Here is a 25,520-nt window from a genome sequence, read left to right as displayed (position 1 = left end):
GGTTTTGGTGTAGAGTGCATGCGGTGTTAGAAGAAGTCACGCATGTTGCTTGTTGCCGGAGGCACGGAGATGTTTGCTGAATGTCTGGGAGCCGACTGATTACAATGTGATGCAGACGCAGTGGGTGACTCTGGGCTATATGGTAGCGAAGCGTGACATTGCACAACTGTGGGGCTCCCAGAGGCCACCGACGGTTTCAGCGTGGAAGGAACACATGGACTGGTGTATGTTCAGAGAGAAAACGGTGTATGTGGCGAGAGGCAAGCCTGGGAAGTGGATTAAGGTGTGGGGTCCCTGGAACTCCTATCGTGGAGGTATTTGCGCCCCTCCCCAGACGCGAGAGATGGATGCTGCTCTGTCTCCCTAGCCCGCGCATTCCTCTATGCTCCTGCGACATGTGCATTTGGTTTCTTCTGCCTGCCCCCCCCCCCTCTTTCTCCCTGGGTTTGTTTACCCCTTCGATACGGGGAGCACATGTTCCTACTATTGACCTTCTCTGCCTTGTGTGTGTGATGTTTTTCGTTTTCTTTAAAAATATGAAACCTTTCTTTGTTTGTCTATGGACTGCGGCTGCGGCTGGCTGAGTTGATTAGCACTCCAGTAGCTCTCTTATTGCTTCACCGATGTGGCTGTTAAGATGTGTCTATGCTTATAGTGTGCATTAGCGGCCGGCCTGTTGGTTGTAGGCCCATACTTGTATGTCTCTGAAACTGTAATAAAGGTTTTTCAAAAAAAAAAAAAAATATGATGGCTTAATTATTATGGTCGACAGTTGGAACAGGAAATTTTGCTCTCCCGTTTTGTAACAGGAGGGCTTGCTAGAAACCATCCACCAAGTGACTGCAGCAGCACTAAATGGTTTCTTACAATTAGGCAAAGGGTAAAGCTGATGCACCTTATGTCATCTTTCAGCCCCACTAACTGTGTTTCTGAAGCATTTGTGCACCACGGCAAGAGCCCTGCATCCACATAGCTTACAAGCATATGTGTGCAACCTTTAAGTACTTTTACATTAAAGGTTAGCATGAACTCAACATCTCTTAATATATCAAACTTGGAAGGACAAAAGACTGAGCGGATCTGCCAGGATTCAGTTCACTGACTTCCAGCACGCAGGCAAATTAACCAACTAAAGCTGTCAAAAAGTTGAATAATCAAATGGAGTGAACACCTAGGAAAAGGTTGCACACAAGCATAAATAACTATGTGTGTATCATAGTCATCTATACACCTGTGCCACCTCGAAGCATTCCCAACAGCAACTGGCCCTCACACACTACAAATAAACAATATGTGCTGCAATGTTACTGTCTCATTGATTAAAACCATCTGTCATTATCTGCCTTCTCTCTCAGCCGTTTATCCCCCCTCTGACTTATGTGCCTAGCTGTGCCTCAACAACTGGCTTTGTCAAAACGTATTCCTTTTAACGAGGAACGAGCACTCCGCGGTGTAACCTGCAAACCAGTGTAAGCACCCTACAGAAACAACTCTTTCGCGATTTCTGTGTCAACAAGTGAGTTGCTGCTCCAGCCTCAAGTTTTTTTTTGCATTTTGGTACTTGAAATCTTTTTCTATTCCATTATAGGATCCAGACATAATTCATCCTCACACCCAAAAAAAGAAGAAAAAGCAGCCTTGATTCAGCACATCACCTCTTTTTGTGAAGCTGGAATGATATGGTTATAGTCAGGGCTTTTTAGGTAGAGCTAGACAGCGCACGCGCTGTCTCTTCGAGACCTGCTGTAATTAGTCTGTGGGCATTAAGTTCATCCCCTTTCTTGATATTGCTTTTCATTTGTCTATGTCAGTGTCCTTTAAAATTTCTTGCCTGCTAGTGGTCAGTCCTGCCTCTTTGTCCCTCATTTCTCTCTTGTGTTCCTCCCACAGAGTAGGGCTTGGTACTGTCTCATTCCGCTCTGGTTCTTTATCTTTTCTTTTAGGGACTATTTTTTTCTTGGTTTCCTGCTTTGTTACAGTTTGTCTGTGTTCAGCTCCCTATCTGCTTACATTTAAATATAGCATTCCTCCTTCCACCGCCTCTTAGTGCCACAGTTGCGTTACTGCTGCCTCCCCTGTCGTGTCTCCCACTCCTGTGCTTGTTTTTTTTAGGTCGAGCCTACAGCGCTTGTAACTACTTGTACTGTTGCTGGGTCTTTAAAGTGCACTGCCATCAGAGTAAACTTCCAGGCAGGCATGCACACTGCCTTGGCTGTGGGAGCGCGTTCACTTCAATGCTGACTTATTTACATCAAGCACTCCTTAGAAGTGCCTGCGCCGTTAAATCCTGACTGGAAGCTTTGATTGTGCATGCGCGCACACGTCTGCTAGAGATCCGTCGTGTTATGGGCAATTAATTATAAATACGATCACATTTTCCCCAGGCCATTCGATCTACCACCACCTCCTGCCCTTCGCTGATTGTTTACTTGAGTTACCAGTCCCTCCCTTCCTCCTCTCACGTCTGTGCTTCTAACACCTGCCCTGTCTCTGTGTTACTCATTAAGGCCCTCCCTCTGCTAACACCCCACCCTTGTTGCTTTTTCTGAGCATGTCATTGCATGTGGAATATGTTAACAGATGTTCGGAAGGGCAATGCATGTGTCTGCCGTAAAGTAAACAGCTTTTTGACAGGTCCTTACGTGTTGATCTTTGAACCTCTCATCAGAGTATGTTCTTGTAGTCGTTTCCTGATTGTACCAATTATTTGAACTTTTAGCGCTTTCCTGTGACACTTGCTGATCTTATAAACCCTATTTTTCAAAATGCACTTGCAGTGCGGGTTATTAGCGGACAATAGGTTTTCAGCGTTTTTTTCTTACGCAAGTGACTTACAGCATGTAATTGCATGTGCATTTTTATAAGGAGATGTTCAACATGATTTTAAACGCAGATCATGTGAACATATTTTTGGCATGCTATTAAACATGGGGGTTGTGAACATTTTCAGCTAGTCATATATTGCACGTTTATCTTAAGTGCATATTTTCGGCTTGTTTTATGTGGATCATCTAAAGAGATCTTATCATGTTGAATGTGGAGTTCGTACTAAGGCTTTTAGCAGGAGAATATTTTCTGAGAACTGGCCCCCAAAAGAATCGTATGCTAAGAAACTCCGCAGTGTACTTACAGGGGAATGCAACCATAAAAGCAGGGGGTTATTTGGTGTAAGCAGGCAACTATGGTATTTATTTGGAAGTAGGTTGTAAGCAAAATGTGCCATGGGCCTACAAATTGGCAGTTCGAAAGCAGCAGCATTCATACATGTGGATATGTCAGAGCCTGGAGAAGGTTAATGAGAGGGACACAGACATTCCAGGGCTTCTCCATTTCAATTACAGTTCCTGTCTGGCTCCATTCCCCAGCGATGAATTGCGCCACCTAGGAAATCGAACACAGTGCCCCTTAATATCTGGAAAATTCTATTAGCATGATTTGTAAAAAAATAGGTGTCAGGGCTCTTCTTGGAAGGCTACTGCAGCTTGCACCATCCATACTCCGCCAGCACTGCCATTGACATTAACACTTATTACCTAAGCATTGACATCCTACAAGTTTGACCATTCAGACGATTTCCAGCTTCTCAAAGCTATAATAACGGCGTGAGAGGCTGGTATTATTCGTGCCCAGTGTATATTCACATATTAAACACAGACGATGTGCTCACCTCAGAATCAAAAAAGCCAATGCCACCATGAGCTAGGCTGTCACTAGAGCTGGTGCTGACAATTATATGCCGGTGCTGAGCACCGGAAACCAGCAGCACAAATTAAGCTTCTCTGCTCTTTGTACACCACGCGTTAGATACAGTAATTATTGGTGTCGCCAGCTCTTGCATGCTTATATTTAGTTATTTGCAGGGGGTCAGACTGTTGCTTGGAATGCCCTGGCTCTGCTGAACACATTACATGTAAAACAAAAATCTGAGCAGTTTTATGGGCTGGTATTCATTTACTAATCCAATGCTATGAGATAGCCTTGCGTACTGAGATGAACTGACGCCATTCAAATTAATTGTTTGAAAATGATTTGTACCTAGACATTCTGAAAATAAAGCATGTACCTGCATACTCGCGTACCTACGCAGGACGTCCCTGCATTAAAGGCGCTGTTAAATCGGTGACCGCCAGCCTCTCATGACATTATTAGCTCTAGACGACTTCATGGATTTTGTTGTGCACATACTAAGCAATTTATGCTAAAAGGGGGAATACCTACATGCCAGTAGTTGGTCGTTTTCTGACATCTGAATCCCAGCTTCATAAATCCGAGAAATCACAATAACATTGTCACTAACTCGGCTATTTATTTACTGCCTGTTAAGACGTTAGCAGCCCGCACTGTTTCACGGCCTTCCATATAAAAAAGCCAGTGGTGCGTGGAAGAGTGGCGCTTTTGCATTCTCTTGATAATGCCATAAATCTGACGTCGGTGAATGCATGATGGCCCGAACTGCGCTGTGGGCAGTATTTGGACGCACTGCTAATAACAGTCGATATTTTTGGGTCCTCTGCCTATTTACCTGCGATAGCAACTATCCTGTGTATGCTAGTATTACAATCACAGAAAATGGGATTTTACACATGGTATTTTGGGCTTTTATATGCTTGCTGAACTCTATTTTGTGGGTCATGGACCGTGTACTGTTAACACTCTGTATTATGGAACCTTTAAAATGCTAATTGCACTCAGTATTCAGGTCACAAAGAGTGCTGTGGTTGCACTTAGTATTGTAGGCCCTGTCATGTGCTGTATGCACCCAGTGTTGTGGAATTGCCTCGTCTCCTGAATGGAATATTTATTACAGCAGCATGAATTGTACCCATATCATGATATTGCTGCATGATTGTGTTATTTTGGATCCCGTGTGTCTTGGTCGCATGCTACACTGTAGGATCCACTGTGTGCTGACTATAATATTATGGTAGGTAAAAACAAAATTGTGCTGATTGCAAATATTGTAAGATCACTCTTTGTGCTGATAACAGGCAGTTTTGTGGACTGTTGTAGGAGAACATGCAGTATTGTAGAATCCCAATGGGTTCTGGAGTGTGCTGATTGGACACAATATTTAAGATGTCAAAATGTGGTTGGAAGCAACCTGTATTATGGGCCTTTGAGTGCGCCTAATGCATGCAGTAGTGTAAAATATCTTAGCTTCGTTATGAAAGAAAAACTGTAACGAGAAATGACTTCCTACTGAAACAGCCACTCTATTAGACAGCCATCTTGATGATATTGCTAATTTGTGTTTATGGAAAGAATATGAAATTCCTGTCTTTGGTTAATACTAATTGTAGTAGTAATTGCAATGGCCGGCAGTTCCAGATCTCAGCAGACTACGGACCTATTCACACAAGCATTTTGAAAAAAAGTAGTATTACTATAGTTGTACTTCAAAATGTAATTCATAAAGTTCTGTCCAGAGATGCCTGCCTCTCCTACCTTTTCTGGACTGAGACCTCTGCACCGGTGGTGGAGATCTCCACTCATAGAGACATACAACTTAGTAGAAGTTTGGGAGAGAAAGGAGGGGAAATGGTTCGAAAATGGTGGATGCGTACTCCCTAATAGGTGAACACAAAGGAATTTCAAAGAGGGATTTAAGGAGGCTATGTTACTATCAAAACACACATTCATTTTAATTGTATTATTAAATGTTGTAATTGAAAGCATTTAAATGATTTTTTAAATAATTATAACATTTTAAAAATATATATTTAAATATATAAAAATTAAATCAAAAAAATAATACACAACTTGAACACACGTATGAAACATTCAATGCAAATGATACAGTGTGGGCTAGGGGATTAAAAATTATATTTTATTTAGTGTAATTAAAAAAAAGAAATAAAATGTATTATTATATTATGTTCTGGTGCAGGAGCATGACCCTTGTTACTGTGGTAGGCCAAATTGAGTATGAGTCATGGAAATATGTTTCAATGCTTTCATTGTTAATTTTAAATATATTTTCAAAAAAATTGCCATTACTTTTATAAGTGCCATTCCAGTTTGGGCCCAGCCATATGCAAATCAGTCTTGACCTTGCACCCAATGGGAACAGTCCAGCCCGAACTGCCAGGACAGGTCCTTCCTGGACTGGAAACAAGCATCCTAGGACTGGTTTCAGGCATTCAGCCCTCATCAGGATAGCTTGACTCCAGTGGCATGGAGAGCACGGGACCCACGTCTGGGCATACCCGTCCCACTCAGGGTGACAAATGCAAAAAGAACAATTGATGGAAAGAATGCAAAACAATGTCATACATTCACCCCAGTACAGAGATCTGGGCCTAAATCCATCGTTTTTTGGCTCACCATGCCATTCCAGTTTGGACCCAGCCATATGCAAATCTGTCTTGACCCTGCACGCAATGGGAACAGTCCAGCACGAACTGCCAGGTCAATGATGGATTTAACCCAGATCTCTTGACTGGGGGTGAATGTTTTGATTTGTTCTGCATTCTGTCCATCACTTGTGTGTCTATTACTTTCATAAGAGTACATCTTCCCTCAGTCATCTTCACAAACAGGAGGAAAGTTACTGACAGACATTTTTGTTGTAATCTCAGACATAGGATTCTCCACCATTTTATGTGATCTAGGCAGAGATTTCTGGATGGACATAGTGAATTCAATTCAAGACAAGATCTACACATAAATGTAGATGCAAATTAAAACATAAGTAAATCTGTGCCTGTGTATCTACCTTTGTAAAAAGACCACTGCATATTTTTCTAAATGTCTAGCAGTTACACAAATACTGATGGCAGTAAAATAAAAACAATCAGCTGATCATAAAAAGACTAAACAGAGTAGGCCACCTTAAGCAGAAACCAATCCTCCATTATAACCTGAATGTTTAAGGACTAAACAAACTATACTTGAAACTGTTTAGGGCTGTTACCTTTATGGGACCAGCCCGGAGCTGATCTTTTATATTGTATTTATATTGTATTTTTCACAGTTTTTGAAAGAAACTGTTTACTCTTGGGATTGTTGATCCTATTTCACGCAGACTAGGTATGGTGATGAAGGATCGTTCTGTGTGTTGATTGTATACAGAGTTGCAAAATCCATGTGTGTATTGGTTACTTGTGATATTAGAGATTCATATATTTCTTTCATTGTGATATTGCAAGAGCTCTCAGAGTTGAACATATCATTGCAGGATCCCCACATGTGCAAATTATGCACGATTTTGCAATATCCCCATGTGCACTGATTATATACATTATTTTTGGATTCTTGTGTGTGCTGATTGCCAAGGGTTTCAGGACTTACAGGCTTTGCACAGGGTGATTCAGGATGTGTGTAGATTACATGCAGATGTTGAGTGCATGAGGTGTTGCAGAATTTCTGTGTGTGGGGGAGGGATGGCATGCTTTATTGCCAGATCACCGTTTTTGTTCATTAGGTCTTGCTTAGGCAGTGCTTGCGCTGTCTCTGCAAGACATGCTGCATTCAGGATATGTGATTTAAAAGCTCCGCCCATTTATAAGGACTTGCCCTGTTACATGTGTTGTAACTCAGAGCTTGTGAGCACTATTTCTTTATTTAAGCTGGAGCACTGGAGACCAGTGCTCATGGTTTACAGAGCTCTGTTGTAAATAGGACTGTAAATCTTGCTCTTATCTTGCAACAATTGCTGTGCATTCAAAGATCGAGGTCTGTTTTGGCTGCAGCTGCCTCCTCCTCCCTCCTGCTTTTGAAACGCATGGCCTGGCGTCACATTCCCTGCCTTCATATGCTTTCTGCCGCCTCTTTGTCAGAACTCAACAAGCATTTGCAATGCTTAGGAGAAGCAAGGCTGGCAGTAACGGCGCCTCTTTTTCTGCCAGCCTTGCTTATCGTAAGCAAGGACTATAAGTACAAAGTACGTGTTTACGCACCACTTGCAGGTTTTCAAAACACATAAATAAAAGGCATTGTCATTTACAATGCCAATAGCTCAATCTCTCGCAAAGGCAAGACCTATTGCATTGCAAATGCTTGTTATAATCTGTTGTCAAGGGGAGTGTGTTACTCTCTAACCGCAGCTGCATCCCCGTCGTAGCGGTCCTGCTGATGCTGCATAAGGGCATCAGAGAAGGTTCTAATCCCAACAAGAGTCTGTACTGCGGTTTTATTGGCCACATTACTTATTTGTCTGTGTGTGAGTCCCTCTCTGGATAGGCTGTCTAGACTGAGATTGAGGGCCCAGTTTTGCTGATGTCATTTTTCCAGATATACATTTTTTCTTCTTGTTTCAATGAACTTCATTTTTCACACGTCCATGCTATTGTGATTGATACCAGAAGTGGAACCGTAGTTTGTCAGCAAAGCCTATCTTGTCTGTGTTATTTATATAAAAACTGTCTGTTTTTCTTAGTAATCTACAATGCCTTTCTGAGTTACTTAGCACAAGCCATTCTAAACTGGGGGCATTTTTATTTAGGTATTTTGTGGCTTTACCTTTTTCTTCTGATGATTTTGGCTCTTCTTTTCCAGGAAGCTGCTTCTTCTCCTGTTCTTCTCTTTTCTTCAGCATTTCCCTCTGAAAGTGGGCGACAGATCTCAGAAGCTCCTCCCCCTGCACCTCGGAGGGAGGTAAAACTACACTGCTGTCCAAAAATTCATTAATGGCATTCAGTAAGTCCTGTCGATCATCTGCGAGGTAAGCAGCTTCATGGAATGGCTGATGGAGGCAAAATCAAAGGAACAAAGATGATATGTTAGTGAAGAAAGTGTAAGTAAACAAAGATACCAGACACTATACCCCCTTCCTTTATATTCAAAACGCAACTAAGTATGCTCAGCATTTTCTTCTAAAGTTACACTAAAATAAGATTGTACTGATATGGTCCTAACTATGGTCCCTCCCGCCACCCTGCGTTTATTAGATGACATATAGTAAATCTCATTTAAACAGATATATGAACACATGCCATATTGTGCTCCATAAAGCTATCTTTCATCCAGTATACAGATACTGGTTCAGCTTAAGCAATCCCTGAATAATGAACTAAGGATCACTTTACTGGATATACCATCTTTCTTCAAATTTGTGAAATTTGTAAGTAATCTTCTCTTTTTATGTCTGTGCTACAATACCAAAAAGCTTACAATGAAAGAACGCCACCACCCTTCCATAACCATGGAACATCATAACTGCCAGGGATCAGCATCTATTTCTCAATATTTTGTCATTTTTAATCTGTTGCAGTTGAGCCCGTTGCCACCTCTACCTGATTTTGCCCATTCCTTCAGAACATGCAAAGTTTCTGAAACATATTGTAACATCTATATTCCATTATTCCATTAATCCATTAATCATTTTGGCCAAGCCAATATATACCTTATCTGACATGAGGGTGGAAATGGATCGTCCAATCTCATGATAATCCATGTTGGTGGTAGTAGGTCCCAACAATACAAACAGGAACCGCACAGGAATGGGCACCTCTAGGACACAGTCCAGCTCTACTGCTTCCTGTAGTCGCACAAATGCCATGGTTGGCTGTTCTAAGAACTCAACACAACCTGTCAATGGATACACAATCCACTCAAAATTAACCTTTTGCAGCCCAGAAAAACAAATCAAGTCAACCAATATTCCTTAGATATCACACAAAAATCCTCATTACACATTCTCTTATAAACACTACATATTCTAACCGTAGGACTGGACAATTAAAACATTACATAAGTAAAATATCCCCCACACCAGAACCATATCTCCAGTGCATTTTGCATCCACTTACCTACGAGCACTACCGTAGCCTCAGCATTTTCTGGAATCTTTTCTAGGAGCTTCAATTCATGCTTGGACTTTGACCTCTGGATTCCATGAAGTGAAGAAGGCAGTGTGTCTTTCTGTACAAACAACAGACCACTAAGGTTATCAGTGATGGCAAAGAGTGAGAAAGAGACAATACAGACGCTTAGACTGGAAAGAGTCTCCTTTGTTACTGCATTCTCTTACTGGTGGGGAAAGTGTAACACCTGTTTTACACTGCTAAAGATTTCTCAGTGAAGCAACCACTGTTCACTACTCTATTGCCAGGAATGCACCATTTGCCACCTCTAAGGTAGCATAACTGCTCAATTAGAAAACCCTGACATTTGGAATCCACACAGGGTGTCCCATTTAGGTTTCCATAACCCTTGTCTCAATGTAAGCGATCGTTCATGGGGTTCGTGTATTTGTTGATATTCTGATGTTTTTAACATCTCTGTCTTAGTGTACATATGTGATGCATTAGTGACAGTGCCCTCTGAACATAAGCAAATGTATTTTGCTCTTTAACAAGTTTCACAATATAGGTATCTACATTACCCATTAACCCCTCTTCATTAGGGTTTACTCTGCCCCTGGAAATCTAGTAATACGTTCTTCTATTTTAATATATGTAGTGGTTAGTGCAGACCATAAGGAGTGAGAATGATCAGATGACTTATGCAGAACTTTAAAATAAATCTGTTAACTTGCTATCAATGGATTGCCATGATTTCCCTATTGGGTACTCTCACTACTGTTTCCTCTTCTAGAAAATATGACTGGAATTTCAAAAAGATAAAACAGGTAATTCAATTTTGATTAACATCTCACGAGGAAAGATACTCGCAGTTCACAGTTCCCTTTAGTGGAACCTCTGTCCCTTCAATTATCTATGGATCATCCATCACAAAGCAGGCAACTGAGGTTCTGTTAAGTTCAATTATTTTGCTTCTAGTAGTTTGTATGTGCTTCTCCTCTTCTCGTAGTTGTTTGTGCAGCAATGGAGTTAAAAACCCTGCCCTGGATCAGTCACAGCACTTCTCTTTCATTACCTTGTGGGGGTGGAAAATTCTCCTGCATGGTGACTGATGTGCACCCCTACTCTGAGTGCCTCAGCCGCATGGAAATCTGGATCCCTGGTACTGATTTTTGGTCATGGGCAAACATGTTGTCAAGTGTGCGCCTAGGCCTGTCTCACGGCAATGAGGTCTGTTTAGATCAGGAGAGGCACACCAAGCGCTACACAAATGAAGGTAGAGGGCCATTACCTAGAGTTTAGTGACCAGAGCCGGTGGTTGCAACATATCTATTTTTGTGTTCAGCAGAGGCAGTGATGTGAACAGGCCTTTTTCATCTGTGTCACTTGACTGGGGTTTACTGGCCCACTCGTGTAAAGTTCCATGGCTGCGGACTTAACTCACCTTTGGCTTCCATGGATTGCTTGTATTGCTGGAAAGAGTGTGCTACATATTTGTATGTGCAGGGTCGCATGTGTGTGCCTGTGGATGGCACATGACAGCAGACCCTGTGAATTCCATTTTGGGAGCCCAGGGACTGGAAAGGCAAGGGCAGCAAACCACAGACAGATGTGTATCACTGACATTCCTGAGGGCTGGGATGTGACACACATTGAAGAGAGAGAAAAAGAGGGAGAGAAACAAAACATCCTTTGTGAACCCAGGAAGCAAGACCACTTGCCTTGAGCCTGAAGTACCAGTCTTCTGCCTGTCTGCCAAAACCAGAGTACCAGTGAGGAGAGCGCCTAGAGATTGCCTGCCTGCCTAGACCAAAGAGTGTTGTGAGGAGAAGAGGGCCAGGATGGAAAGAGGTCCAGTAGGGATACTGCTGAATGGGTCCCAGTGAGCAAAGTGTGAGACACCCGGTCCGGTTGGGACCGTTATGGACTGCAGGATATCCACCCCATCCTGCAGAAGACAAGCCAGTCTTCCTGGCGTACAATCTGTAGATGGTGACCACATGTATCAGGAAGGGGCCACCGGGAAGTGCGGGCCGTTGCTCATGTGTGCACTGTAGTTGATGCCCCAGTGTACCAGGAGGGTGCCGCAGTTATGCAGACCATCACCCATGCTGTAGTTGGTGACCTCATCTACTAAGAGGGCATCACTGTGAAGTGCAGGAATCTGACAGTCGTCTTCATTATTAGAATGATGAATAATCACTCCTATAAGTAGGGATACAGGGACTTTGATCCTGCCCTGGATAGAGCCAGCACACTGGCATTAAGAGGGCTGTGTGGTTATTTAGTGTGTCATCCATGGTTTATGTGTTTACAATAAATGCTCCTTTTTATAAAAGTTAGTTTTTAACTAGACAATCACCTTATTGCTTATACTATTTGTATGTTGAGTTATGAGCCTGTGTATCCCTTAAACCACCTCCCCCTGAAGAGCCTTCGACTGCTTGACCCGCACTATCACTGAGAGACAGGTGCTGGATGAGTTAGTACTTGGCACAGTTCCTCAGGACACACAGTAGGTCGGGCCCAGGGAAATACATAAAAACTTCTGCTCCTTGTTTCCGAATTGTGCTATCTGTATTTCATGCATTAATTTGGATACACTGAGTTATATGTGTTTATACAACCCCAAAAGAAAGATAAAAGGCACTCAGGTGCTTGCTGATCCAGTGCAGCTCTCCAGGATACCACCCAGGGCCCCAACGTTAACTGATCTTGATAGGCTCACCTGATGGTATAAAAGACATTTCCTGTTTCTCTTATGCTTGCTTCATCTGCATTGTTCTAATTTATGAAAGTGTAGGTTTCACTGTGCACCTGCAGGATAGAGTGAGTAGCTAAAGCCAGTGCTCAGCAAAATGGAGACTTCCTTGAGTATACCCAGCTCAATCCCTTCACTTGGGTTTATAACTCCCTCCATAAAGTAAAACAGACTCATAAATTAATTGAGATCATGAGGCACTGAAATCTCGATTTACAGGTACAGTATTGAAAATGATCAAAAGAATGGAAATTCCCACAATGGCATGTTTTATGTCTTTTAATTGTGGCCCTCGGCCACTGCCAATAGCCAACAAATGCACTGGGGAGGGCAGTAAAGGAGCCTCTGGTACCCGCACCAGAGAGTTTCCTTTTCACTTTTTAGGTCGAGCCTGGGCAACACATGTGCTGCTCTACGAGGCATGCTGTATTGAGGTAGGGACTTGCAGCTCCGCCCACATTTTTCATGGGCTCATGTCATTGTCCACAGTAAACTGTGGCTGTTCATTGGTCAAAAGGCTTAGTACCACCTTGTCTCATTTTGCAACCTCCCATGGCGACACCCCCGTTACGTGTGTTGCTGCTCAGTAGGCTTTATTTACAGCATCCAAGCACTATTTTCTCAAATAGCTGTGTACTGCCTTCTGTTGCAGGCGAGACACACTCTCTCCTAACGCTTTTTTATTTTTATAGCACGCATTTGCAATGCAATAGGTCTCGCATTTGCAAGAGTTTAAGTTATTGGCATTGTAAATGACAAAGCCTTTTATTTATCTGCTGTAAAAACAACCCAAAAATAAAATGCATTGTCATTTTCAATCCCAATAGTTCAAACTCTCATAAATGCGAGGCCTATTGTATTGCAAATGCCAGTTTGAGGTTGGGCTGCAGGGCTGGGCTTGTCCAGCAGCCACAGTCTTTTTTAGTAGGAGGGACTGACACATGGCATGCTGACATCATGTCACTGAAAGTGAAATGAGGCAATGGGTTAATTTCACTTTCACTAGATCGATGCTTGGGAGGATGGCTCAGCAGCCCGAGTACCGATTTGCGAAGGACAAAATGTGAGGGAAATCCAATAACCCTGGTGTAATCCATTCCTGTTGTGCGCACTAGGCTCAGCCACACAAATGGGGTAGTGTTTTTATCAGGACAAGTGAGGGAAAGCTGGGTACTAAGAAATTTGTGGTTCCTGCAAATTCCAGTACTTTTCATCATAGAAATGTGAAGAAAATGTGCTTATTTAGACAATGTTTGAGGTTTGCTAGGGCTTCTGGGTCCAACAACTTCGTTAGACCGACACAAATCACACTACCCTGGACACCCTCAAGTGTCTAGTTTTAAGAAATGCTTTGGTATGGTAGGTTTTCCTGGGTGGCAGCTGAGCTGGGGCCCAAAATCTGCAGCTATCACGTTGTAAAAAAGCAAAGGTTTTGCTGGCCACAATATGTCATCTCCATGTCGAGTTTTGGGGTGTGTTGCAGGCACTAGGCCAAGCCACACAAGTGAAGGATAATTTATATTCAGACGTGTGTGGGAACATCGAATTGTAGAACATTTGTTAATACCAATCCGATTTAACTACAATTGTGCTTTCCAAATGTAGGCCAGTGTGCTAAAAAGAAGACATTTGCAAAATGCCCTCTGAATCACACGCTAGTATGGGCACCGATAAATTCAGAGATATACAAATAACCACTGCCCCTAAACTCATTATCTGGTGTGCATTTCAGAAATATATATGTTTCCTTAACATCCACTTTTCACTCTTTATTTTTTACCATACAAATTGGTGTAAACTCAGTACACAATGAAAAACTATTGCAAGGTGCAGCTCAGTTGTTGACTGTGTACCCTGAGTTCTTGGAGAACTTACAAACCCTATATATAAAAGGGTCTAGCGGGCTTAAAGGTATATTGCTTTTGTAAATTGCCCATCGTGACAAGAAGTTACAGATGAAAATTTTGTCACAAATGACTGTTTTTTCCTACTCATGTTCAAAAATTTTTTTTTCAACAGTTAGTTTCTTTAAAAAGTCTTGGGGGATTTACACAAATGTCCCCTACTGAATTCAGAATTGTGTCTACATTTTGGAAATGTATAGCTTTCGGGCATCACCCATGGATTTTCCACCACAAACTGGAAATAAGTAGAAAGCACAAACTTAAGAAAATTAGGCTATCTCTTAGAGAAATGGCAAAACTGCTGTAAAAACATTGTTTTTTGATACAGTTCTGCATGTTCCTGAAAGCTGTGAAGATGGTGATTTAAACCAGCAAACGTTTGTTGATGGCCATTCTTAGGTGAAAAATCAAACACTTTTTTGTGTACTACTTTTTCCCATTTTCCCCCAAAAACAAAAACATAGCTATATTATGGCTATTTTCTCAGTCCCCTCCAAGGGACTCCAAAAGCCTGCATACCCTTAGACTACCCATGATGTTGGAAAAAATAGTGCTAATTTAGTGGTGATACTTTATGTGGCAATAAGTTGTGGAGGCAAAAGCACAAAGTACCCCAAACAACCCAAAAAAAGCTCAGCACTGTGGTGGAAAACCTTAGCAGTTAAAGGGTTAAGCTAAGTGGGAATCCAACAAATTTCCATAGAAGGCTAACTCGAAAATACCATCTATTATTATAGGAATAAAACAATATGGCCCTAACTACCACCATGAATATTATTTTCTATCAAAAATTAACATTCTGCTCTAGTTTGATATGCTATGGGCATGTCAGAGACTCTAACTGATCACTATTTATTAAAGAATAAGGGCACTTCCTCTAATAAAAGAGTGGCCTCATTTCAAGAAGTGACATATGGCTCACAGCCCAGCTGACTTAATATTACCTCTATGAGTGTCATCCTCGTATTTTCGGAATACATTGTATAAACATAATGGATTTTGGCATTAGTAATAATCGTGCGGCACCTGTTCCACTCACATTTTTCTTTGTAGACTTCTTCACACAGTGTGCCTGTGTTAGACTGGACTTTGATCTAGAAAACAACAAATGGAAATCTTTTCAGAAGGACGTGAGAGAGGGGATGGTGAGCCTAGTGGACTGTATTGCTCAAAAATATAATAAGAGGAGACAGAGAGGATGCAATTATCCTAATAAAAGCCAACATGGTGCGCAGTGAAGGTTAAGTATTCCTTGGAGAGACCAAATTATAGAATAGTAGGTAAGGTGTCCTATGCAGACCGAATCATGCCAAAAGAATTGGTAGAGGAAATTCTCATAAAGAATAAATTGTGGCATACAGGAATTGAGAAATAAAGTCCAAAGAACCAATCAATGCGGGTGTGGCCTTATAATGAATGATGGTAGTAGTACCTTGCTGAGTCTCCCACTAAAGGTCCCAATTAATCTAACATTAACTTGATGCCAGCAATTACTTCCTGTCCACTGAGACTCACTTGGTGCAAAAAATGGTGCTCTTTAACTGTTGGTGGAATTGACGCCCAGCCAATATGGGTAATGGGTAGCTCAGGGGCAGCTGGGAGAGGTGCAGAAGACGGGGTAACCAGCCAAGTTATTCCCTCTACCCATAGTCTCACAGGGAGAACTGAAGACAGCCAGGCTGCGAGCAAGATCTTTAGGTACTGAAAAGACATGCATAGGATTCTCTTGGATGCCCAGTCGCATATTCTGTGCTAGCTTGTGAAGCACTACCCCCGTATGGGCGGACTACCATATCTTGGATAGAATTCTATGCTACATCACGGGGTCTGCCTAGCACTACTGGGGTCTGGAGCCTGAGTAAGTGAGCTGGGCCTGAACATTTGCTTGAGAAAAAGAAATAGTTAAGAAATAGGACTGGTCCCCACAAATGGAGAGTGGAGTGGATGGACTGATAGGAAACAGGACATTGTGCAGGCAATTTTCGCCGAAAGGGCCATGGCAGACAACATGTGAATAGCCTGGCTGTGCAGGAGCAGAACCATCAGGAGTTAGATTTGAGTGGTTAACTGCAAGTTCCAGTGCAGCAGGAGACCTCGACTCAGGTGAAGGCATTGGCTGATAAGTAAATCATGGTCTCCGGCCTAAGGGGATTGCTGAGCTTACATAGAAGTTCCTTGACAGAAGAAGCAGGCGCTACATGAGAGATATGCTCCATTTTTCTTTACTTTTGTAATAGCGGTGGACAAAGTACTGATGAGGGAGGAGTTTAGAGAAGCCCAGAGTTGTTGCTCCTTGAGTGTAACAGTGGTGGCCTTCTGTAAACATAGTATGGCGGAAGGCTATTAAGGGAAGCATGGCTAACCAACCCGCTGGCCATCAGCTCATGAATAATGCTCAACATATATAAAAGGGAACTCAGCCTGGGACCCCACAACACCACCTCAAACTTAATATAGGAAGCCATAATTGATACGAAAGCATGCCCCAGAGACAATTGGTGCAACTACAGTAGATGTAATATAGCATAAATGTTTTGTGGTAGACATGGTCAAAGAGAAGAAGCGCGTGTTTTTAGTCTGGAGGACATGGTGAAAGAACTCAAATCTACTTGGTGGTCACTACCAAAACTCTAGAGTGACAAATAGAATAAGAACAATGGGGGGCACAAAGACATAATCCCACTATTGGAAGAATTCCTAAGAAATCCCACCCTGAATAACTTCTGGACAGTGGCTCTGAACTCTGATCCTGTCGGAGGAAATGTCAATATGTGTTGTGGTAGAGAGGGAAAACTGTATCTCGATGTTAAGGCCCTCTGGTGTAGCCCAAGACCAATTACAGCTAAATCACACAAGTACAGAGACTGAGGCACAGCATCGAGAGTAGCTCACCTGCTAGGACAGATTACTTTCAAGGCATCCTGAAATACGTTATTACCAGAGTACAACCAACATGCACAGAAACAGCACAAGTCCTTTGATGAGGTGAAAAAGAATTTAGAAGATATCTAGTTGAAGTATATGCTGCTCTCCATGGAGAAATTAAAGGTGATAATAAAATCATTTTTCTTTGAAATGCCTCAGGTAGCAAGGTACTGGGCAGATCAACTCAAATGAAAGTGACAACTGGCACACTGCTAAATATGTACTACTGAGAGTATAGTGGGCAAGGCCAAAAGAAAGGTGACAGAAGACCAGGAAGTAGGCCATAGAGTACAAAATAGCACCATGCACATGAATGCAATTAGAGACAAGTCTAGACCAGACACCCAGGTGTCCAACAACCCCGAATGACTTAGGGCGTGGCTGCAGCGAGCCACAGTTCAAGATGGACTTGAATAAATCAGCTGAAATCTTTTGCTGGTGCATTTTCTGAAGTGCTAAGGTTTCTCTAATGCGCTCCCTGGAGTTTTGTTTGCAACATTTTGGGGTGAGGGCTAGGGCAACAGATGCTTCTTGCATTGCTAAGAAGGGTAGTTGAACCCATCCCAAGTGGAAGTGGGATGTTTTTAGCGAATTTTAAAAGGTCAGTTTGGGGAAGGGTACAGCTCTTGTCTGTTTGCTTTATGTAATGTTTATGCAGGAATATGACTGCTGCTGAAGAAGTGGATATTGGTAGGTTTTCCTGCAAAAGCAATCTTCAGGTAGGCACCTGACCCTAATACAGAAAGTAAAAGTATCTTCACAAGATAGTAGTAACAGAGCAAGGGATAAAGAGTGAAGACCCACCCAAAATACTCACATGGAATATAAATGGGTTGAATCGTATTTTATCATATGTATTCCCAGTATCACAATATAGTTCAGGGAACACCTAAAATGCACTACCTAAGCATGCATATGTTGCTTTATGAGGTTGTACATATGTCTGGGCAGCTCCTTTCATAGATGAGCAAAAGAGATGAAACATCAGATGGATATACAGAATTTTGAGATATCAAGAAGAGAGTTCGCTGGAGATATAGGCATTGCATTTCCCTTTGTGGAATACTAAATGACTTGTTCAGTGTCAGGAGAGAGCTTAGGCAAAATGGAGGAAATTTCTTTAGGACTGGAATTTCTAAGGGCACCCGAAATTGATATGAATATTCTGGATGAAGAATTATAAGTTAAGGAGAGCTGAATAATGCTTCTGACCAGTTGCACTCTTGCAGAATCCACGGGCCGCACAAACTACCAGTAGCTGGTGTCATGTTCCTGAAGAGAAAATATTTTAAGGTGCAGGCAATGTCTTTCTTTATGCACCCCGCATCTTGCAGACCACATCGATGCATAGACTATCTTTCAGCAATTCATACAGTGCTCCGCCTGTAGAATTTGGACAAATTTAGAGTGATGCAGATTGCCTTGTGGGATGTGGCAGCAGTGAAAGCAGAATAGCTGCATATACAGATCGAAAAGGTCAGATATATAGGAATGGAAGTGACCAGGGACAAGGTAACCTTCTTGGTGCAAACCTAAATTTCATTTTCGCAAATTTTCAGGAAGATGTGGCGCACTGTCACAAGCACCCATCCCCCCACCCATCTCAGCTATACTGCCCTTTCAAGATGATTCTCGAAGTTCTCCTGTTACCTGATACTGAAGGTTTAAAAGGGATTCAATATCTTGCTTACGGACAACATATAGCACCAAATTGTGCAGGCAGCACTTCAGAGAACAGTATCTGATGTAGAAATTGCCTGCCTCCATGTCCGATATTATTACTGGGCATTTCAGTAAGTGGTTTTCAATGACTTGATAGTTAACACATATAGAGTGGCTATGTTACCAGGTACATGGCTGTACCAGAAAAGCTGAAAGTACACTCACTGAGTGGCCGAAGGGCTGGACATGGGGGCAGTGATTATGGCCCTTTCTCTTTACACTTGTCAGTATGCCAACCTTAAAATAAAAGGCAGAAATCATCAAACAGGTAAGGCACTTGGCAATGGTTTCTGCATTCGATTTCCCTGGGGCTGCTAGGGGGATTTCCCTAATTCCCAACAATGATGATGACCGGTCAAGTAATCCAGTCAAACAAAAGAGGAATACAGTGATGACAAATCAGATTTGTCATAAACTATGCTCCTGACGCACAAGTTACTTACTTGTGTAACAATATATCTGTAAGAGACATAGGTTAGTTATAGATTTCTTACCTTAGAATATCCCCCCCGCATTAGACTGGATCCAGAAAGTTTTTTGTCAGCAGTACCCCTGCGCGTCAGTAGGTGGCATCGAACGACTCCGCGTCCGTGGCCGCCATCGTGGTCGCCGGGATGATGTTGAGGAAGTTACTTAGACGCCGCCCTCGCGCAGTGACATTAGTTCTGTACACGACTTTCCGCACCAGGAATGTAGAGCCATGCAAGACACTGACTACTGGTGCACATAACTAGGGCCCTGAAAGGATGTCCTAAACGCTAGAAATCAGTTTGCAGAACGGGGAGGATGGGTGGGGCAGTAAGGAATCTATAACTAACCTATGTTTCTTACAGATATATCGTTACCAAAGGTAAGTTACGTGTTCATCTGAAAGAATCAGTTAGTTATAGATTCCTTACCTTAGAATAGATACCCCAGCAATACCAACCCCGGAGGTGGGTCTGCAAACCAAGATCACACCAGAAAGTCCTGGAGAACAGAACGGCCGAAGAAGCCGTCTCTCCGGACTTGGCTGTCCAGGCAGTAGTGTCTCGTAAACGTGTGCAGCGAAGCCCACGTAGCTGCCTGACGCATGTCATTTAGGGGGACTTCCCGTCCCAAAGCAGTAGTAGCTGCCGTCACCCTGGTAGAATGGGCACACAGCCCCACTGGAGGCTCCTTCTTAGCCAAAGAGTAACAGGTTTTGATGCACAGAACGACCTGTAGGAGAGTAGAATCTGCTTCACATGGGTACCCCCACTTTTCACTGTTTTTCGACCTTAGTCTGGCTGTGGCCCTGCTAATAAGGACCACAGCCTAGCTGCTTCCTCTCTAAAATGGTTTGCATGTACATTAGGTAGATATCTAATTGGATTCTGGAGTGCCTTATAAGCCCCTAGTATATGGTATCCTATGTACCTAGGGCATAGTACCTCAGAGGCCTACCAGGGGCTGCAGCATATATTATGCCACCCCTGGGAAGCACTCCAAAATGGCACCACAGGTCTGCTACTGCAGCCTGGGTAAGGGCGTGCTAGGCTACCTATATCCACACATATATACAGACACATATAAACCTATAAGCCACTCCTATGGCAGGCCTTGACAATCCTGAAGGCAGAGTGCTTGGTTTTGTGTGAAAGGGTGCCCAAGCATGAGCTGAGCCCCTCTGCAGCTTTCGGAAATACTTCCTTATGGCTGTTCTGTGATACAGCCATACCATATACTCTTAAGTGCATTATAACCTCGCGGTAAATGCTAACTTTGGAATGGCTGCATCAAAACATGCTGTGTTTGGAGTCAAACACTTTGGAATACTACCCCTCCCCGCCAGTTCTGGCGGCGGGGGTAGCATTCCACCCTTTTAGAGGGAGAGACATGTTCACACTGGTCAGGACTTTTCTGAGCCCTGGCATCACAAAATGGATGCCTCTGCCACAGACACGGGTCTGGCCTCCAGCTGCTGACCGAAACTCCGGCAGGGGAGGCCTGGGCAATAGGTTTCCGGTCGAAGGGAGGTGTGACCACCTCCCCAGACAGGCAGATGTGTATTGGGGCTGGGCGGGAGCACTCTCTGGTGCTTTGAAGTCCTGCACTGAGGGCACGTTTGCTGTCCCTGTGCATAGCCCAGTTCAAACCGGTTGCAGGGGCTACCTGCCCCTGCTCTGCCGTGAAACGGGACAAAGGAAATGGGTGTAACTACCCCTCTTTCCAGGCCCACCCATAGGTGGGGCCTTAGAGTTAGTACATCCCTTAAACTTACTATAAGTATAGGAATCCAGTCCCTAGGACTTTAGATTACACTGGACGAAACTCTGCTACATATATCCTGGACCTTCGATGTTCTATCCTGACTAGAAGACTGAAGAAATCTCCCTTGAGGTCAAAGAGTGACTCCACTGCTTGGCAGGCACCAAAGAAGCAACTGACCGGTCTGCTTCGCTGAAGCTCCCGCCGGACGCCGAAGTCTTTGCATCTCCAGAGGTGGATTTCCAGACTTCCCCGAGGCTACCCTGAGTCCACAGCAAAGCTGAGGCCCGTGGCTATCGTGGGTGACGTGGAACCATGACCCCTGGACACCGTGAACTTTTGCAGCAACACTATCTTCCTGGTCCTCCTCGAAGTTGTGCTTTGGGCTCCGAGTAGCCCCAGCCTTGAGCACCTCCTGCACTGAAGATAGTTGGCCTCCACTCCACGAGTGACCCGTGGGCCAGCTTCAAGTGCGACCGCTCGAGGCTCCTTCGCGATCACTAGCCCGTTGGCTAGCAGGTCCCCACAAAGGCAACTGGGCTTACCTGGTTGCTCTAGACGTGCCCTGACTTACCGTTCCTGGGTGAGTCCCCCAGACCTTGCTGGTCTGCACCGCAGTCCTTTCTCTGAATTCCAGTGACTTGCCGTTGCCAAGGCCTGTTGGGTCCATTCTGGTCGCCGACACCGCAGCACTCGACAGACTTCGTGGGACAGCTCGAATCCGGCTCGTGGACTTTGTCGACGCCTCCTGGACCTCGTGGCTGAAGAGTCAAAACACCCCTCAACTCACCTGAAGCACCCGACATCTGTGGGCATTGGTCCATCCTGCCCTTGGTCACTGGCCAGTGACCCAGACTCTGTCCCCTCTGCTTTCAGGTTCCTTTCATCCTAGATCCAGGCTTGTATCTCTTTGGACACTTCTCCTCTTCACGGCAGCAGCAGTTCTTGGCAGGCTCCCATTGAAATTGACGACGCGACCCGACACCAAAAGACACCTATGCACCCGGCTTCCCTGGGTGAGGTAACTCGAGTACTCCGGTGCTCTCGTGGGTGCTAGCCCTAGAACTTCTTAAGGGTTTGGTCCTGACTCGATTAGAAGTGTCCCTAATCTTTAAATTTCCAACCGCGACATTGCCCATAGAAGATAACAGGGAACCCGCGGTTGTGTTTACACACTGCATACAGTCCCTGTGGGTCCCCTGTGTCACTACCTTGGGTGGTTCCTTGGGGTCCCAGCGATTCTACAGGCCCTAGGCCTAGTGTCCATTCCAGTTGTGGTTCTTATATCACTTTTTTGGTATATGGTTTGGTACGCCTCTAGGGCCCAGACGTGGATTTGTGCTATTACTGATAATTGCTGACTTGTAAATTAAGTACTTCGAACTCACAAAGAGACTAGAGGGGTGTGTTTTATCTTAAATACATATATTTTGAATATATACCTGGTGTGCTTGTCTTTTCATTTGATCATTCAAGAGATTATAGACTGGTAAAACAAGCTGCTTTACATTCCTTCAAGACTTAGTCTAAAGGCTGCTCTCCATAGCTACCACTAGGATAGCTTTCAATCAAGGTTGTCTTTAACCATTCACCATAAGGGGTTGTTTGGACTGATACAAGGTGCCCACTAGAACTAGTGGACAGCATATATCAGGCCACCTTCTCACACGACACACCTGGAGGTGGTCCGTTTGTGCACGGCCCGACCGTTCTTAGCGCCCACGCAACCAACAAAGAGCCGGTAGTCTACCCAGAATTGTTTTGTGCGATCCAGATAGAAGGAGAGCGCACGTTTTGGATCCAGACGGTGGAGCCTCTCTTCCTCTCTTGAAGGATGCGGAGGCGGAAAGAAGGTGGGCAAAGTGATGCTTTGGCCAATATAAAAAGAAGTGACCACCTTTGGAAGAAAGGAAGGTCGAGTTCTGAGGATGACCTTGTCCAGATGAACAGCCACAAAGAGAGGCTTGGAAGACAATGCTTGTAGCTCTCTCACCCTGCGAGCAAAGGTGATGGCCACCAGAAAAGCAGTTTTAAAAGTTAAGAGTCTGAGAGGACAGTTATGTAGCGGCTCGAAGGGAGTACACATAAGATAGGTTCACACTAAGTTAAAGTCCCACTGAGGCATTACGGAGGGAACAGGAGGAAACAGATCAATAATGCCCTTAAGAAATCTATTTACAACAGGAGACTTGAAAAGAGAAGGCTGATCAGGTAGCCTCAGGAAGGCTGAAATGGCTGAAAGATAGCCCTTAAGAGTGCCCAGAGCAGAGCCCTGCTGGGCCAAAGACAGGACGAACAAAAGAACTTCAGAAAGAGGGGCAGAAAGGGGATCCACAGCCTTTGCTGTGCACCATGCCACAAATTTGTTCCATCTGCAGGCATATACCGTGTTAGTAGAGGGCCGCCTGGCCGCCAAGATTACATCACAAACTTTGGAAGGCAAGTCAAATGACGTTAACTGCCGCCGCTCAATCACCACACAAGGAGGTGGAGGCTGGACAGGTTCGGGTGGAGGACCATCCCCTGCTGCTGCGACAGAAGATCCTCCCGAAGAGGTAGTCGGATCGGAGGATCGATGGCCATGTTGAGCAGCTCGGAATACCAGACTCTTCATGCCCAATATGGAGCCACAAAAATGACTTGGGCCCAGTCACACTTGATCTTCTTCAGCACTCTGGGCAGAAGTGGTATAGGCAGAAAGGCATATAGAAGACCGCAACTCCACTTGTGACGAAAAGCGTCGCCAACGAGAGCCGCCTTGGAAATTCCAACGCACAGAACTGCTGACATTGAACGTTCTCTTTGGCAGGGAATAGATCTAACCAAGGCTCTCCCCACTACAGAAAGAGACCTTGCACCACCTTCGAGTGAAGACGCCATTTGTGATCCATCATACACCTGCGGCTGAGTTCGTCCGCCCTGGTGTTCAGTGAACCTGCCAGGTGTTGAACCACCAGGGATATGCCCTGATGTACCAGCCATGTCCAGAGGTGCAGGGCCTCCTGACATAGGGTCCACAACCCCACCCCGCCCTGTTTGTTGCAGCACCACATGGCGGTGTTGTTGTCCGTGAACACCTGCACTACTCTTCCCCGGACAGAGGGAAGGAACCTTTAGTGCAAGACGGATCGCCCAAAGCTCCAGAAGGCTGATGTGGAGCTCGGACTCCGCCAGAGACCAGACGCCTCTGATCTCCACCTCTCCCATGTGGCCGCCCCATCCCAGAAGGGATGCGTCTGTCACCACGGTGTGATCTGGTTGGGAAAGGGAGAGGGATTTGCTGTTGACCCAATCCTGGTTCGTGAGCCACCACTGCAATTGTCGTGCAATGCCCTCTGAGATCTGGATGCAATCAGACAGATTCCCCTGATGCTGCGCCCACTGGAACTTCAGGTCCCACTGTAGAGCTCGCTAATGCCACCTGGCATGATCGACCAGCAGGATGCAGGAGGCCATGAGGCCCAGCAACCTCAGGGTCATCCAGACTGAAACCCGGGATAGAGGCTGAAAGATTGGAATCATAGCTCAAATATCCCGGGCTCGCTGTTCGAGAGGATAAACCCGAAACTGCGTTGTGTCCAGAACCGCTCCGATGAAAAGGAGCTTCTGAGAGGGAATCAGGTGCGACTTCGGCACGTTGATAGAGAACCCCAGCAAATACAGGAGGTCAGCCGTAGTCTGGAGGTGGGAGACGACTGCCTGGGGCGAGCCCGGTTCAACAACCAGTCGTCGAGATAGGAGAAGACTGCAACCCCTGAGCTGCGCAGATGAGCTGCGACCACCGCCATCACTTTCGAGAACACCCGAGGGGCGCTGGTAAGGCCAAAGGGGAGCACGGTAAACTGACAGTGCTTGTGGCCTACCGTGAACCGCAGGTAACGCCGGTGGGCCGGCAGGACAAGGATGTAAAAATAAGCGTCCTGCAAGTCCAATGCTACCAACCAGTCTCCAGGGTCGAGGGTAGACAAGACCTGAGCGAGCGTCAACATTCTGAACTTCTCCTTCCGGAGGAAATGGTTGACGTTCCTGAGATCCAAGATAGGACGTAGGCATTTGTCCTTCTTGGGCACCAGAAAGTAGTGGGAATAGCAACCACGACCTACTTCAGGGGTAGGAACGCGCTAGATGGCCCCCTTGGCCAAGAGGGACAGAACTTCCTGTTGGAGAAGGGCCAGGTGATCCTCCGACATGCGATGGTACTGAGGGAGGGGTAGTCTCGAAGGGAAGGGAGTAGCC

At 44.6% G+C, this 25,520-nt stretch overlaps 1 protein-coding gene across 11 annotated transcripts in view; it reads right to left on the bottom strand.

Annotated features, from left to right (window-relative positions):
* LOC146789947 (anion exchange protein 2-like) overlaps nt 1-25,520 on the bottom strand; it is a 2,390,686-nt gene that overhangs the window by 666,926 nt on the left and 1,698,240 nt on the right. For all 11 annotated transcript variants that reach the window (XM_085628246.1, XM_085628245.1, XM_085628249.1 and 8 more), the window contains 3 exons: nt 9,750-9,861; nt 9,344-9,528; nt 8,461-8,683 (listed from right to left, as the gene is read on the bottom strand). In XM_085628246.1, the coding sequence (XP_085484372.1) occupies nt 8,461-8,683; nt 9,344-9,528; nt 9,750-9,861 (520 nt within the window). The remainder of the gene's footprint in view (nt 1-8,460; nt 8,684-9,343; nt 9,529-9,749; nt 9,862-25,520) is intronic.

The sequence above is a fragment of the Triturus cristatus genome, chromosome 10, assembly GCF_964204655.1.
Source record: "Triturus cristatus chromosome 10, aTriCri1.1, whole genome shotgun sequence".
In the NCBI taxonomy this organism is placed as follows: domain Eukaryota; kingdom Metazoa; phylum Chordata; class Amphibia; order Caudata; family Salamandridae; genus Triturus; species Triturus cristatus.
The sequence above is the reverse complement of the archived record's forward strand: the minus strand, read 5'-3'. Positions and strand labels throughout refer to the sequence as shown.